Raw genomic sequence first — 18733 nt, 5'->3', positions numbered from 1 at the left:
AATCGGCATTTGTCCGGACTAGTACAAGCAGCCACACACACACACACACACACACTTACACACACTTACACACGTGCATGTACGTCGCTATATTAGTGCAATAATCTTGGACGCTACGTTAAACCCAATTAGAAAGAAAGAAATGTGACATTATAGAGAGAAACTTGTATTTCTTTGGATATAGATAATATCTTTGTTCAATATAGTATTTCCTTAAATTATCATATTTACAACATACAAAGGAAAAGTGAATATCATGTTTGACGACCTCAAAGGAAAATTGACAATCAGTACAGCGAAATGATTCTTGAAATAATTAAACCACTCATGAATTTCTATATTACTTTTAGTTTCCTTCTTTTTGTTTCAAGGTCGTCCAAAATTGTTTGGATGAAATGATACTTTCTTCCATTTGTATCTGTTTCTTTCCATATTTCATTGCTGCAAATAGCTTTATAACTGTTTTTTCGAATCAGTATACTTAGCAAGTGAATCTTTATCCTGTATTTTTCTAAAATGGTTAAAAGAAGTGCATCTTTTCTTTTTTAATAACTCACATTCCCAGTCAACCCACTGTTTAATTTCTCTGTTAGGGGTTACTTCCCTTTACATTACATTCCGTGAACATAAAATATCTTCTGTAGAGAAAGATACACTTTCATCAAAATTTGTAAAAACAGAATCAATAGCTTTATGTAAAAGGTATGAGAAGGTGTCTGATAACAAACGTTCTTTAAAGAAAAGTTCTGCTTTTCCAACTTAAACATAAAATGATAATGTTGTTTGTTATCAAATGATGGTGTTCCTCGTAAAGACTTTTTTGATAGGCAGATGGTGTGATTCGTGCGTCCCGGAATAAGTTCCACAGCTGCCATACATAATGTGTACATTTAAAACAGACCATAAATTAATAAATCATTTTCCAAAATTGTTAAGAACTGTATCAGCTAAATATCTACACAGATTGAGTCTGTTTTTGAGAAAATGACAGTATGAATTATCCTGGCCACGGAGATATTCACATATGTCGTCCTCCACATAATCTGGCTCTTAACTAGTCCTTGCATATGTAGACAACCCCTAGAATGTACGAAACGTTACCAACATCACCTATCATTTTTAGCAAAAATCAGACATGGGTGTATACTTTCTTTTGCCCGGCAATTTACGTACATCTCGAGCAATATTAATTGACATCTCCTGACATATGTAAAGGTATATACCTACACATGAATAAAGGTACATAATGACTTCATATTACGTCTATACATTCTTATAATGACATAATATAATTTCATCTCGTATATAGGTATATGATGATATATTACATCTATGCAGAATTATAATAATCGGTCGGGTTTATAATGACATATCTACATATGACATATCTACTCCCCTGATTTATCCAGGTATATACAGACGGATATATTACAATGGACACAACTCTTGTGAATTCTAACCCGGAGAAGCTCCCGTTTGGTGATTATAACATGGTGGCGCCATTTTGGTCTGACATTGATCTGAAAGGGACAAAATTCGCTGACATATTCTACCATCTGTACGACAAATACTCCGTCTCAAACACCACTGAGGCGGAACACTTCCTGAAGTCAGCAGTATCAATCCTGCAGTCTCATGACTCGGTGTTTGAGAACTTCACCATTACAACAGCCCTCCTGGTCACGTGGGATCATGTCAGTCCTTACCCGGCGTTACAAACTGCTCCTTACCAGGTAGGCGTTTGCTGATTGGAGATCCATGAAAAGAATTTCGAGTTTTTATGAAAATCCCGGTGTTGAATAGTTACCTTTTGCCAACCATGACGTGTACCCGTGAAATTGGCTGTTAAATAACTGACTCATAGGGAGAGAAAAAAATATTTAAGTTTTATTTTCGAATATTAAAAATTAAAACTGTAATGAATATCATACAACAATCTGTATTTAATTCGATAAGATGATAAACCGTTTCATGATATAAAGGTTAAAGGTTATGCATCATACAATAGAGATTATACAAACGTTAAGATATAGACTTATATAAAGACTCCCTACTCCTACTATTTCTTCAGTCTCGTCTTGATTTAAACTGAGAGGCAAAAGAAAGATTACCGAGTTTGTTTTGTCTGTAATTGAAAGTTGAAAGAACTGTTGTTTGAATAATGTTTATTTGACCTGCAACAGGTCCTAATTAGTAACCTATCGATGTTTAATTTTGTGTACAAATATTATTTCAAAGAAGAGTGGGGTAAGAAATGAATTTGCAACTACATGACCCCTACGATGTGTAATTTTGTGTACAAATATTAGTTCAACGAAGACTGGGGTAAGAAATGAATTTGCAACCACAAGACGCCTACGATGTGTAATTTTGTGTACAAATATTAGTTCAACGAAGACTGGGGTAAGAAATGAATTTGCAAGCACAAGACCCCTACAGTGTTTGAAATGTAAATTTGTGCCGAACAAAGCAAACTGTTGACTTTCAAAGACACAGTGTCTAAGATACCCATCACCAGTAATGTAGACATATTCTTTAAGTGCTGACTAAGAGCCAGTGCAGTTCACTTCTGGATATGATATCGCTGGCTTAAGATATTTTCAATTGAAAATCAAACACATGACAAAGTCTACTGAGAGGTATAGTTTCCTCTGAGCCTCAGTGCAGCTTAAAGTATTGTGATGAAGTATTGTTCCAGTCAGCTCATACCATCCATTTTCTTAAAACCACGAGAGAACATAAACATACACCATGAAATATTTACACACCCTGCCTCTCCTTTTCACAACCAACGCCGATAGTTTTTGATACTCGTAATTGGCCATTATTAATAGGATAACAAGAAATATCAAATTTAAATACCTAAACAAAAGTGGCCTCATTTCGAATTAACCTGCCAAAAAGATATTGAAAGAGAAAATTTTAAATAATAATATTGAGGCCTGATATTTTTTTTCCTTCTATGAGTTGTGTGTTAGTCATGTAAAAATATAAAATCCCAATAGTTTAATGAGGTCTAGTTTTATTTTATTCTTCTAATATACTAATGGTTATAAAAACATTGAAGAAAATAGAAAAAATAAATTAATGATTAATTCGTGTTTATATTCCATGTGTCAATCTCCGAGAAGTTTATTGGTGATGTTTTTCTCTCCAACAGAACACGACGTTCCAGCTGCTGCTTGTGACCGACGGGGACGAGACATACGCTGTGTACCTGTACGGAGACATGGGGTGGGCAGTGGATGCTGGACGGACCGCCGTGGTCGGGTGGCAGTGTGGGCCACAGGTGTATAAGAACAACCCCTACAGCGAAACCCCATCCGTTTTCAGGATCAGCGAGAAGATGGGTGAGGCTTGTAGTGTTGTGGTGCACTAGAATGGAGTTGTCTCTTTTTTAGTATACTAAAATAGTATCAATATTATATATTACCTTGAAATAATGAAGCAAGATGCACAATTCAAGACAAAAATGGCAAAGTAAGGTTTCAAATTATTTTTATTCATTCTGAAAACACAAGTGACCAGAAGTAATAATATATTCTTTTGTACATAAATACTTTTACTTATTACAAAATAATTGACGTGATTCAGTCTATAGTGTGTATTATATGCGAAGATTCGAAAGCAATAGGGTAAATACTAGGAAGACATATGACGACTATACAAACTTTTAAGCAGCGGTGGGGTAGCCTATAGTGGTTAAAGCATTCGCTCATCACGCTGAGAATCGGACTCTATTCCTTACATGAATACAAGGTGTGAAATTCATTACTGATGTCCCCCGCCGTGATATTGTTCGAATATTGCTAAATGCGGTGTGAAGCCATACTCGCTCACTCTCTTTAAACAGCATTTTGCAATTGTTTCAGGCTCGGTCCATTCCCAGCAAATCTGATTCAGAACATTCAGAGAAGGGATCTATCGCTTATATTTCTCGTCTACTGACATTTCACTATCGAGACCTTAGATCGATGTAACGATAACGGAACACATTTACTATCTGAAACAATGTTTCAGTTTCACGAAATGTACCTGTTTGCAGTCGTGTGTCTCTTTACCAAGGACTGAGTTAAATTATGCATCAGACGTATTCTACCATGAGCAAGCGGTCATGTATTATGGGATTTGAGAAACATCACTGGGTTCCGTGCAATATCATCGCCAACTGTGTGCATATTTGGGGGCATAATGATTTATACTACAATAGAGATACTATTAAAGGCGACAGCTTACGTAGGTCAATATGTCTCATACTAATTTCAAAATTGTTTAGAAAACGCTTCTTTTTATCCTGAAAGAACATCGTGTACATGTATGACCTAACTCTTCACGATGAGAATATTTATTCTGTGTATGTCTTGTAAAAGGGCTATGAGCCTATGGCGAGTAAAATAGTTCACACAGTTGAGATTATTACAGGCAACTTGGGGAACAACAACGGCGCATGGTACTACAAGCTGGGGCACTGCCCACGGATGGCGAGGAACCCAGCCCTAGAGTGTGTGCGGTGGTACCGGGAGGAGAAGACGCACCTCGCGGTTATACGGCAGGAGCTCGCACAGGCCTACAGCTGCCCGTGCAGCTTCTCACAGGTTCAGCTGGATAGAAGGTTCTCCGTGTACTCGGATGGTTGTTTCTACGCCACTCTCCCCAGGCCAGGCTTCAACACTACGGCTACAAGGGTAAAGATCGCCTCATATTCTCATATCTAAACCAAGGCTATAGGACATAGTAACAACGTAATCATGTCTGGCCATACATATTGCAAAAGTACCAATATTGGTTCTTTTTCATATCTGCAATCATCCTCAGGTTACAATCAAACTATTGTTGCTTTATAAAGTTACGGTGTTATAGCAGGAACACGAGAACCATTGTATTATTATTGACAGTGGTCAAAAGAGTCGCAATTAGCTGAGCAGAGTTCTTAACCCTTAACCGTATCAGAATCCTGTAGTTAAACTCTTCAAATGGTTACGATGTTGTTTTTTTATTTGTCAGCTAAAGACCTGTACATACGTACGTAAAAAACTAATACTTACGTTCCATTTTGGTTTTCCTCCGCTCGCTCACGAACTATAATGAATGGTTTCCTTGTGTCACCTGTTTCTTTGTTGGATGTATTCAGCGGTGTTGCTACAACGCGTATGGGTCGCTGGAAGTTCAGTACCCGTCAGGAGGTCACTTCGTGCGGCACTCACCATTCCTACAACTCGCAGCCTTCCTGCGGGAAGACGTGGAGCCGCGCACCGTGTGCTGTGACCTGTCTGACCTCTGTGACCTGTACCTCACAGAACTCCGGCCTACAGATGACTGTCACCTCTACCAAACTCCTACACTAGGTATGACTGTTCCGGAACCCCAACACTCACTCTACCACACGCTGGTTATAGTCTATTCATTCACACTCCAAAACACTCACTGTCGCACACCCGTCGCCGATATCGATATAGCACACATTAACTCGCTTCTACCACAATCTACGAGTCAATGAATATGGTGTTACATTGCTTTCAGCAATAATCAAGCATTATCACGGCTTGGCCATGGGAAACCAAAAGGTGGCACCATTTAGACATGTTGGGAATCGAACCCGGGGCTTCGTCTTTACGAGCGAACGCTTGAACCACTCGGCTACTCTACTGCCTCCCACAAACTACGAGGGTTGATTGATCAGTTCTGAGCTTCACTAGGAAGGAATTGGCTCATAGTGAAACCTGTTGTTGTATTTTCATTTTGTCAAAGAGTTATATCCACACACACACTTCAGCAAATTGTTTCGCCAGTAACACACGCAGGTGTATGTGACCTTTGGAAAATGGGCAAGCGCGAGGTGCAGTTTTCAAGTGCCTGCAGAAAAAGCCACCCATGATGAGTACAGCACTTTGGAGGGATAACCCTTCTATGCCACCGTAAAGGTGGGTTTAAGTGTGACAGGGAGAGCCTTGAAGGCGCCCCCCGTCCTGTCTCGTCAGGAACACCAGAAATCATTCAGAGACACCACGTTACAGTGATGAAGGTGAGGTGAAATTGGGTTTAACGTCGCGTCCAAGATTATTGCACTTATATAGCGACGTGCATGTACGTGTATATGTTTGTGTGGCTGCTTGTACTAGTCCGGACTGATGCCGATTTATAGTGCTAGCTCACTGATATACCATGCCGCAGTTTAACACGAATACCCCACTCAGACACAGTGTACTGACTCCGAGCCGACCAGTCCTTGTTTTAGCCCCTTAATGCCGGGCGCCAGACAGGGTAACAAGTACTATATTTTAACGTCTTTTGGTATGACGCGGCCGGGGATCAAACCCCGGACCTTCCGCTCTCCGGGTGGACGCTCTACCACTAGACCACGGAGGCGGTCAGCTCTGTTTGAAGCTGATCGAGAAATCTTCTGACAATGATGTGTGACTATGGATGAAAATAATACTTACCTGTAGAAGCATTTGACATCCCCATCACTAAAGAAGGCAATGACTGCAAAGGTTATGACATCATTGTTCTGAAGTGCCGAGGTTTTATTATGGTGGACTCTGCTGAGAAACGATGTGCTCTTCCATCAGAACAATGCGCAAGTGAACAAATCAGTCATTGCCCCGCTTTCTACGAGTGTGGCTTTGCAATCCTTATCACCCAGCTTATTCTCCGTTAGACTTCTGTCTGTTTCCAAACACGAAGAAAGCTCTCGGCTGAACCCATTTCGACTAGAACGAAGACTTCATAGCAGTTGTGGAGAGCGGTTTGGAAAGCCAAGAGAAGCACTTCTATGAAACTGGCAAAAATGTACTTCTGCGGTCGATCTTTAGGTCAAGTGTGAGGTTCAGAACGTATCAATCAACCCTCGCCCAACAGGATAATTACCTCACCCCTCGTCTATTCACACCTAGTCCCTCATCAATTACCTCACTGCTTTATCTATTCACATATCCACTCACTCATACAACAATGCACTTTAATCATCTCTCCAAACGTTTACTCACTCAACTCCACAACCCAGCCACTCCACCATCCTCTAACTTACCTCTCCACCCACACACTCCACCACCCTCTAACTTACCTCTCCATCCACTCATTCCACCACCATCTAACTTACCTCTCCACCCACACACTCCACCACCATCTAACTTACCTTTCCATCCACTCACTCCTCCACCCTCTAACTTACCTCTCCACCCACACACTCCACCACCCTCTAACTTACCTCTCCACCCACCCACTCCACCATCCTCTAACTTACCTTTCCATCCACACACTCCACCACCCTCTAACTTACCTCTCCACCCACACACTCCACCACCATCTAACTTACCTCTCCACCCACCCACTCCACCATCCTCTAACTTACCTTTCCATCCACACACTCCACCACCCTCTAACTTACCTCTCCATCCACTCACTCCACCACCCTCTAACTTACCTCTCCACCCACCCACTCCACCATCCTCTAACTTACCTTTCCATCCACTCACTCCTCCACCCTCTAACTTACCTTTCCATCCACTCACTCCTCCACCCTCTAACTTACCTCTCCACCCACACACTCCACCACCCTCTAACTTACCTTTCCATCCACTCACTCCACCACCCTCTAACTTACCTCTCCACCCACACACTCCACCATCCTCTAACTTACCTTTCCATCCACTCACTCCACCACCATCTAACCTACCTTTCCATCCACTCACTCCTCCACCCTCTAACTTACCTCTCCACCCACACACTCCACCACCCTCTAACTTACCTCTCCACCCACCCACTCCACCATCCTCTAACTTACCTTTCCATCCACACACTCCACCACCATCTAACCTACCTTTCCATCCACTCACTCCACCACCATCTAACTTACCTTTCCATCCACTCACTCCACCACCCTCTAACTTACCTCTCCACCCACACACTCCACCACCCTCTAACTTACCTCTCCACCCACCCACTCCACCATCCTCTAACTTACCTTTCCATCCACTCACTCCACCACCATCTAACTTACCTTTCCATCCACTCACTCCTCCACCCTCTAACTTACCTCTCCATCCACTCACTCCACCACCATCTAACTTACCTCTCCACCCACTCATTCCATCAACCTCTAACTTACTCTCCACCCACACACTCCACCACCATCTAACGTACCTCTCTACCCACTTACTCCAACACCATCTAACCTACCTCTCCACCCATTCGTTCCACCACCCTCTCACTTACCTCTCCACCCACTCATTCCACCACCCTCTAACCTGCCACTCCATGCACGCACTCCACCACCCTCTAACTTACCACTCCATGCACGCACTCCACCACCCTCTAACTTACCACTCCATGCACGCACTCCACCACCCACTAACTTACCACTCCATGCACGCACTCCACCACCCTCTAACCTACCACTCCATGCACGCACTCCACCACCCTCTAACTTACCACTCCATGCACGCACTCCACCACCCACTAACTTACCACTCCATGCACGCACTCCAACACCCACTAACTTACCACTCCATGCACGCACTCCACCACCCTCTAACCTACCACTCCATGCACGCACTCCACCACCCACTAACTTACCACTCCATGCACGCACTCCACCTCCCACTAGCCTACGACTCCACGCACGCACACCCCCATCCACTAACTTACCACTCCATGCACGCACTTCACCACCCTCTAACCTACCACTCCATGCACGCACTCCACCACCCACTAACTTACCACTCCATGCACGCACTCCACCACCCTCTAACCTACCACTCCATGCACGCACTCCACCACCCTCTAACTTACCTTTCCATCCACACACTCCACCACCCTCTAACTTACCTCTCCACCCACACACTCCACCACCATCTAACTTACCTCTCCACCCACCCACTCCACCATCCTCTAACTTACCTTTCCATCCACACACTCCACCACCCTCTAACTTACCTCTCCATCCACTCACTCCACCACCCTCTAACTTACCTCTCCACCCACCCACTCCACCATCCTCTAACTTACCTTTCCATCCACTCACTCCTCCACCCTCTAACTTACCTTTCCATCCACTCACTCCTCCACCCTCTAACTTACCTCTCCACCCACACACTCCACCACCCTCTAACTTACCTTTCCATCCACTCACTCCACCACCCTCTAACTTACCTCTCCACCCACACACTCCACCATCCTCTAACTTACCTTTCCATCCACTCACTCCACCACCATCTCACCTACCTTTCCATCCACTCACTCCTCCACCCTCTAACTTACCTCTCCACCCACACACTCCACCACCCTCTAACTTACCTCTCCACCCACACACTCCACCATCCTCTAACTTACCTTTCCATCCACACACTCCACCACCATCTAACCTACCTTTCCATCCACTCACTCCACCACCATCTAACTTACCTTTCCATCCACTCACTCCACCACCCTCTAACTTACCTCTCCACCCACACACTCCACCACCCTCTAACTTACCTCTCCACCCACCCACTCCACCATCCTCTAACTTACCTTTCCATCCACTCACTCCACCACCATCTAACTTACCTTTCCATCCACTCACTCCTCCACCCTCTAACTTACCTCTCCATCCACTCACTCCACCACCATCTAACTTACCTCTCCACCCACTCATTCCATCAACCTCTAACTTACTCTCCACCCACACACTCCACCACCATCTAACGTACCTCTCTACCCACTTACTCCAACACCATCTAACCTACCTCTCCACCCATTCGTTCCACCACCCTCTCACTTACCTCTCCACCCACTCATTCCACCACCCTCTAACCTGCCACTCCATGCACGCACTCCACCACCCTCTAACTTACCACTCCATGCACGCACTCCACCACCCACTAACTTACCACTCCATGCACGCACTCCACCACCCACTAACTTACCACTCCATGCACGCACTCCACCACCCTCTAACCTACCACTCCATGCACGCACTCCACCACCCTCTAACTTACCACTCCATGCACGCACTCCACCACCCACTAACTTACCACTCCATGCACGCACTCCAACACCCACTAACTTACCACTCCATGCACGCACTCCACCACCCTCTAACCTACCACTCCATGCACGCACTCCACCACCCACTAACTTACCACTCCATGCACGCACTCCACCTCCCACTAGCCTACGACTCCACGCACGCACACCCCCATCCACTAACTTACCACTCCATGCACGCACTTCACCACCCTCTAACCTACCACTCCATGCACGCACTCCACCACCCACTAACTTACCACTCCATGCACGCACTCCACCACCCTCTAACCTACCACTCCATGCACGCACTCCACCACCCTCTAACTTACCACTCCATGCACGCACTCCACCACCCACTAACTTACCACTCCATGCACGCACTCCAACACCCACTAACTTACCACTCCATGCACGCACTCCACCACCCTCTAACCTACCACTCCATGCACGCACTCCACCACCCACTAACTTACCACTCCATGCACGCACTCCACCTCCCACTAGCCTACGACTCCACGCACGCACACCCCCATCCACTAACTTACCACTCCATGCACGCACTTCACCACCCTCTAACCTACCACTCCATGCACGCACTCCACCACCCACTAACTTACCACTCCATGCACGCACTCCACCTCCAAATAGCCTACCACTCCACGCACGCACTCCAACACCCACTAACTTACCACTCCATACACGCACTCCACCACCCACTAGCCTACCACTCCATGCACGCACTCGACCACCCACTAACTTACCACTCCATGCACGCACTCCACCACCCACTAACTTACCACTCCATGCACGCACTCCACCTCCCACTAGCCTACCACTCCATGCACGCACTCCCCCATCCACTAACTTACCACTCCATGCACGCACTCCACCACCCTCTCACCTACCACTCCATGCACGCACTCCACCACCCACTAACTTTCCACTCCATGCACGCACTCCACCACCCTCTCACCTACCACTCCATGCACGCACTCCACCACCCACTAACTTTCCACTCCATGCACGCACTCCACCACCCTCTAACCTACCACTCCATGCACGCACTCCACCTCCCACTAACCTTCCACGCCACCCACTTACTGCACCTACCACTGTACCCCTCTTCGTTCACCCACCACATCCGTGTTTCAGCGACATACTACGGCGACCCCCACCTGCAGACACTGGATGGGTTGAACTACACCTTCAATGGACTTGGCGAGTATGTTCTCCTACAGGTTCATGATCAGTACAACATGCCCGTGTTCGAGATCCAGGCCCGGACTACATCTGTGTCTACCGCCACCAACAGCAACAACGCCACCATCTTCACTGCAGTCGTCCTGCAGGATTACGAGGCACCATCTTTCATTCAAGTGGAGCTATCGCAGGACAAGAAAGGTAGCAGTATACTTCTAAATGGACTCACTTTATGCTCATTATTATGTAGAAACAGTGTGTTTAATTATTTGTTATTATAAGTGCGCGTCAGTTTACCCTTTCCGTATTAATTCACTTTCAGATTTGCTATTTTACGACAATGATAATGATATCAGCGCTGACATTAAAAGAGGTTTCAAGAAAAAAACGAGTTCCTCAACCATCTTGTCGAATGGTCACGTCATCACCGCCACACTACCTTCAGGTAATTTCATTTTAAGCATTAAATCTTCATTTATGGCGTTGGCTGGTCGGGGACAAATAAATGTGATCACACTTGTCAACGCAATGCAGCTGATGTAGAGGAATAGAGTCAATTCATCTACATGTCTGAGTGAATAATCCTTTGAGTGCCTCAACCACTCTCCTACGAGGTCTGGAGGCCAAAACAGAACTTTTCACAACAACTGAGAGAGGATGGTGATATCAGTAGCACATGACTATGAGCCTGTCTGGACTACACTGCGACAAACTTCTCAGTCATGCCAAGAGCTTCTGGGATGTAACTGTTGCAGAGCACGTGTGACTGTATTGTGGCCCATTTGATTAGAACACTACTTTGTAAATGTGATCACATTTAACAGTCACCAGTCAGCTAATGAGCCATGTCACATGAGCCATGTACAACCATATTTCAAGAGATACAAATTGTGTTCTTTGAATATTCTGTTATTTACCATGTGGGTATACAATGTTGGTATTGTTAATTGGCTTTAATGATGTCACTTCAAGATATGCCAAAAGAGAAAAAACTGCACATTCTTTTACTTTTTTCACACATTACATTACCTAAATCAAAACAAATAGTCTCCTAAAAAATAGTAATTTACTTTAAAGATGTAGTGCTAAGTAAATACACTCCAAAGTGTTCATTTTTCATAATATATTTAGGTTGTGGGTCAAGCTTAGACCAGATAGTAGTCCATATTGGATTTTGCAGTCATATGGGATTTTTAGAGTGGGTCCATCAGTGAAAATATTTGTCATAACCTACAACTGTGCTAAGTTTCATGTTTTTATCACAAAGTGCCCATGTTTTTGGGAACGGATCCAATATTAGAATTAGATCGAAATTATTTAGTTCTTTTTCATATCGATGCACGTGTGTGCAACAATGCATACAGAACGAAAGGTAGATGATTCAATAATTAGTATTTGGTTAACTTGAAAATCTGTTAAGTAGAAATGTTCTCCAGGACACTGTATTTATTTCCAAGTGCATGTTAGCAAATATATAGAAACCTTATAATTAATTTACAATTAATTATAAGGTAGAAGGCATAAGAAATAAATATTGATGAAAGGCATGTGTACTGTTTAAAGTAGACATTGATGAAACATTGATAAAATATTTTATGAATGCTTCATGACTTTGGACATGGAGTAGAAGTCAGTTGCTACCATTTCTTATGATAGCAATGGATTCTGTTGTATTTGTTTGAAATAAATTTTCAATTTAAAATATTTCTCAATCTTTTAATGAACACACCAAAGGACGGTATCTGATTAATACTTGATAAATGAATCGTTTTGCTGAAAGCAAAATATGGTAACCACATGATCATATGTAGAAAATCCAAACATGACAGTAAATTCAAGTTCAATATTTAGATTACTATTTCAACCTGTGATCAGAAGACCTTCAAATGTTCACATTCCTTAAAAAATAAGTGATAAACTTCGCACCATTTACAGACTGTGTAAATATCATAATCGACTAAGTTCGGCACAAGTAATTCTTTCTTTGTGTAGATTGTTATATGAATAAATCTATATTGAAAATCCAGCAGCTTACAGTCCTTAATACACACATACATTTTCTCTAATATGAAAAAAAACAGCGTTCCAATAAAAAGGAAATACTATTCCAGTATTCTAAAACTGTATTAATTTTGTTACTCTTGATTATTTTGCCATAAAAGATCCTGGATACCTTTTGATCTGAGAGATCGTCTTTGTTATCAAACTCACATAAAAAACAAATGTTTTTACAAAATATGCCCCATGCAGTCGAAACATCTCTCCAACGAGGATTGTCCATACAAGATAAGCAGTCACCTACATGTGTGTTAAAGCATGTATGGAATAACAGACAGAAACGAACGGTAAACACATGGCTAAAAGAAATGTACTTGTTCCAGGAGTGAGCATTAACATCACCCACAGCGTGAAGATGCTAGACGTTGCCCTCACCGTGCCCTCTGATTGGCGGAATAATTCGGATTTTAAGATCAGTGGATTGCTGGGAAATTTCAATGGCGACTATACTGATGACTTCACTCTACCAAACGGCACTACTCTGAACCATACAATGTCAGATGAAGACATATTTCATAAGTTTGGAGAAAAATGTAAGTGTGGTATCATAATTTCATGTTGTGCAAATATCTGTTTTTGTGAATTTCATAAAATTTCATAAAATTTCAAACTGTAATTCAGAGTCAGCAATCCTTTCAATAGCAATGCATGAATGAACATTGAATTAAAGTAAAGGTGAACTGAATAGAAATAATGAGTGAGTGAGCGAGTTGGGTTTAACACCACTTTAAACAGTATTCCAAAAGCCCGAAGTGATGCAATTTACCACTTCGGTGAAAACCACCAGCACTGGTATGGTGTTGACAAACCTAGAAACATAATCGGGGCGAAAGAGGATTCGAACCCACAACCATAGGTTTCTTCCGTAGCACTCTGCATAGCAAATTGCGGCGCCGTAGACGACTGGGCCACCTGTAACCCCTTGAAATAATGAATTGAATTTAACTTGAAATGCATACATAATGCAGGGAAAAAGTATATTTAATGATGAAACGTCCAAGCGATTGCCAGAAACTAATGAACGTGGATTTGATTCCAATATTGGCCCTGGTCATGATCCAGAGCTTGTCATCCCCTCCCAGTGAATTTCCAATCTTTTTAATCACACTGAATAATCAGACAGTAAGATATATTTAAACTAATGGGACCCATGTCACTCTCATATCAACTGAAATACTGAAAGTTCACTCATTTTTAAGGGCGCACCACTTTGTCGAGTATCAACAGGACAGATGTGTTTAAGTACACCCCAGGGCGGAACTCAGCCTTCTATCAGAATCTGGAGTTTATCCCCATGTTTCTTGAAAATATGAACACCACAGACAACGATGCCGTGAAAGCATGTGGGCAAGAGGACATGGAGTGTATCTATGACTACATTGTCACTGGAGACGCCACCATATCAAACAACACCAAACACGTGAAGAAAACGGCTGCTGAGAAGAGGCTACTCACAGGTGTTGTATTCTGGGATTGGCCACACACACTCATGACATTTTATATGTGCATTGCAATATGACAAATGTGTTGTTTTTATAATTTGAACATTGTTAAAGTACTGGTCATTTATTGTGGTGGTTATGGTGGTGGTGGTGGCGGGAGTCATGAAAACATGTTACATAAAATGGGGTGGAAAGGGGAGGGGGTAGGGGCAGCAAATATGATACATCCCTAAGACCATTATCACCATCCCGTACTTACCTTCCGGTGTAGTGGGTAGAGTTACTGCCCGGAAAGTGGCAGTTCTGTGGTTCGATCCCCGGCCGCGTCCCAGCAAATAGAAATTTAAAATGGTACTTGTTGTTACCCTCCCTGACGCTCAACATTAAGATAAACTGTGTCTATATTTCTATTATATCCGACATATATAAGGAAATCTAATCAGAGAGTCAATTTAAACGGATCGGACTGTTCCCATCCATTCACACACAAATACACTCTCTGTTAGATTTGCTCATTTTAGGAAAAGCGTCAATCTAATGAAAATCACAACTTAGATCTCGCTACGGCAAACACAGGACTGCGGACATCCCATTACGGGTCACGCCAGAACGACCAATTGTGATCTTTGTCCGACCAATGGAATGACTGACAGTGGCAATGAGTGGACATGAGCCAGTCAGAAAGCAGCTTTCACGAGCTGCACGAGCCAAACTTCAAACTGGCGACTTCCATTCCAGACATGCTTTGAAATTTGAAAATTCTCATTCGATTCAAAATTTGAAAACTGAAGAAAAGAAAATTCTGCAATTTATTAGATTGCCGAGATTGTATTTCAGTACTTAGCCTGGGTTATGGAAGGGCTTTACCATATGCAATGTTTAGCCCTTTGAAGAGAGAGGTTGCATGATTAGAAAATGTCTAAGTCTGTCATTTTTCCCAATCTGGTAAGCGGTGCGCTGATTGGTCGGAAGAAATGTCGGTCTGACGCGAGCCGTAATGGGATGTCCTCAGATGTTTGCTTAGTGGTAGCGAGAACTGAATCTGATTTTAATGAGATAGGGAAGAGTGTGCACATTTTGCTGTGTAAATTTCAGAAAACCATGTTCCTCGAGTGATCGGCGATCTGCAGGTGAACGCCACTGTCGGTGTAAGTGTCAATGTCGCCGCCACTGCTTTCGACGACGACACTGACCAGAACGTCACCCTCTTCATGTCCGGATCGTTCAGCAGCAAGAACATGAGCAAAACCAACAGCAGCATTCAATACGTTTTCACTCCCAATGACACAACACCTTTCAACATAAGGTAGGCATAAGTGTTGTCCCATCGCATTACGTTTTTTCGTTTGTGTTTTACGCCACACTCAGCAATATTCCAACTCTGTAAATAATCAAGTTTGGACCAGACAATCCAGTGATTGACATCATCGATATACGCAATCGGGATACGATGACATTCATTAACGAAGTCAGCGAGCGTGACCAACTGATCCCGTTAGTCGCTTCTTGAGTTATAAGCATTGGTTGCTGAAAACCTATTGTAACATTTTCGTCTTTTCGTAAGCGCATTGCAATGTCTTCCAGCCTAGTGTTATAACGATAATTTCGGAGGGTCAAATCAACAGTATACGCATACATTGTATAAGTTAACACATTGCTCACAATATTTCCAGATTTTCAGTACAACCACCATGTAATATAGCACATATATCCACCATAGAACCATACAATACCAGATGCATGTTTCGTGTAAAATGTCTGGCAAAAGAAAGTATGCAATATTGCAGCGAACTGTATAGTCTGAACCAGACAGGCTAGTGGTCGATATTATGAGCAACGATCCACTCCGTCTGGTTACGATGACACATAATCAACCTTATTATCGATCCAGACAACCTGATCCATTTAGTGGGGGGTCATTTAAACCCGGATTCCACACGGGTTGTGTAAATGTACATGATCAATGATCTTATTGATATTTTTCTAAGATTATATCCGTTCATGTTTAGCTTTCACGCCGAAGACAGTGCTGGGGGTTCGTCTTCGACTCTACAAGTGAGAATTGCATTGTGCCCAAATTGCAGCAACAACGGCGAATGTGACTTCATTACGTCGCCCACCCGCAATTTCCTCCCGTCGAAGTGCAAGTGCCAGACTGGATGGTCAGGTCTGAAGCCCCCAAGCATATGTTTTTTTTTAAATTGAGAAAGTTGTAATTATTAATTATTTTACTGTAGAATTAAGTTATTTTTAACTTAAAACAAACTGGCTGAGTGTATACCATCGAGACAAATATCTTCACGTAAATTAATCATCTAATATTCTAACAAATTAAACCATATTCTTGATAAATGGATATCCACGATTCATAGAACGTGTATGCTAGAAAGTCTTTGAATGGAGTTGTAATGGTGCATTAACACGCATTTAGGGCCAACATGCGACACGGACTTCGATGGTTGCCAACAGAGCCCCTGCCCCACAGGTACCAACTGCACTGACCTTACCCCGGCGGAGGAGCAAAGACTGGGTCGTGCGAACAACTGTACCTCGTGTCCAAAAGGGTTCAATATATCAGACGGGAAATGTGTAGGTAAGTGTTCTTAGAGTGTTTGAATCCGCCCCAAAATTTGTAAGTCTTTCAGGCACACCTCATGTAACCTAGAATACATGCATGTGCGCCGTTGAACAGCATTCATTAATGTTGACTTGAAATGGGTTTTAGCGTCGCGGTCAGTTCCCAAATGCACGTGTGTGTATGGCTTCTTGTACTAGCCCGGAGTTAGTCCATTGAGATACCACGCCTTAGTTTAACATGGATACCCTTTTCAGACACTGATATATACTAATTCAAGCCTTGTCCTTGTTTTATCCACACAAAAAATACCGATAGCCAGGCAGGATAACTAACCACAAGGACGATCATTTAACGTCTTTTGGTATGAATCAATCGGGGATCGAGCCACAAACCTTTCGCCGTCAGGGTAGACGAGGAGGTCCATTCAAACGGAATGAATGTCATCCCCTTAAATGGTTTGTTTTTTGTTTAACGCCGCACTCAGAAATATTCCAGCTATATAACGGCGGTCTGTAAATAATCGAGCCACGACCTGACAATCCAGTGATGTGCATCGATCTAAGCAATTGGGTTACGATGACATGCATCAACCAACTCAACGAGTCTGACCACCCGATCCAGTTAGTCGCCTCTTACGACAAGCATAGTCGCCATTTACGGCAAGCATGGGTTGCTGAAGACCTATTCTACCAGGGATCTTTACAGGTTCATCTCCTTTAAGGAGATAAAACAACGTCAGTAGCATTCCTCGAGAAAGAGCGGACAGCTAAAAATAAATATTAAATAGTTACACGGTATGTTGTTAATAGGTATTATGAATAGGTATGTAGCATCATACAGCAAGTTAACATGAAACTCATTAGTGTACGTATCATTGTTTCTTCAGATATAGATGAATGCAGTGGTAAACATGGTTGCAACGGAACATGCCATAACATCCCTGGCAGTTATCAGTGTACATGCGACAAGGGCTACAAGCTGACATCCGATGGAAAAACATGTCTAGGTATGTTTCATACTGATCTAGTGTTATTAATAAATTAATTAGTAATTTAAAAACTGAAGTATGTTGTCATGCATGCCTACATGCCTGTGCATGTGTTAATGGTTGTATTCTGTGTTAAATAGTGTGTTTAAATATGCTAATCTACTTTTATAGGGACATTTTTCTCTTTACATGAGAAACATGTCAAGTGTGTATTTAGATAGAATGATATATTTGAACATCAAAGGTTTCGTAATATATATTACTCATATGAATGTCAGACATCAAAACATCTTGATATATTTTTTATTGAATTTTTAGCCTCGGGTTAATCGGTAACTGAACAGACTGACCTCTAATCTTCACTTACCTTATCGCATAAATCTGCTTCGTATATGAATTTGACCTTGATGTCACACACACACATGCACAGGCAATATAAGCTCTTGAAAAGACCACCTT

At 42.7% G+C, this 18733-nt stretch overlaps 1 protein-coding gene across 1 annotated transcript in view; it reads left to right on the top strand.

Moving 5' to 3' along the window:
- Nucleotides 1-1433: 1433 nt before the first annotated feature.
- LOC139464174 (mucin-like protein) overlaps nucleotides 1434-18733 on the top strand; it is a 26336-nt gene continuing 9036 nt past the window's right edge. Inside the window, exons 1-12 of the mRNA XM_071245701.1 lie at nucleotides 1434-1733; nucleotides 3161-3350; nucleotides 4423-4685; nucleotides 5132-5345; nucleotides 11161-11409; nucleotides 11531-11653; nucleotides 13590-13799; nucleotides 14466-14723; nucleotides 15804-16014; nucleotides 16718-16875; nucleotides 17140-17301; nucleotides 18173-18292. Of these exons, the coding sequence (XP_071101802.1) occupies nucleotides 1434-1733; nucleotides 3161-3350; nucleotides 4423-4685; nucleotides 5132-5345; nucleotides 11161-11409; nucleotides 11531-11653; nucleotides 13590-13799; nucleotides 14466-14723; nucleotides 15804-16014; nucleotides 16718-16875; nucleotides 17140-17301; nucleotides 18173-18292 (2458 nt within the window). The remainder of the gene's footprint in view (nucleotides 1734-3160; nucleotides 3351-4422; nucleotides 4686-5131; nucleotides 5346-11160; nucleotides 11410-11530; nucleotides 11654-13589; nucleotides 13800-14465; nucleotides 14724-15803; nucleotides 16015-16717; nucleotides 16876-17139; nucleotides 17302-18172; nucleotides 18293-18733) is intronic.

The sequence above is a fragment of the Haliotis cracherodii genome, unplaced genomic scaffold (assembly GCF_022045235.1).
Source record: "Haliotis cracherodii isolate W230 unplaced genomic scaffold, xgHalCrac1.p SCAF_16, whole genome shotgun sequence".
NCBI classification, from domain to species: domain Eukaryota; kingdom Metazoa; phylum Mollusca; class Gastropoda; order Lepetellida; family Haliotidae; genus Haliotis; species Haliotis cracherodii.
Note: the sequence above shows the minus strand (reverse complement) of the source record. Positions and strands in the feature narration are given on the sequence as shown.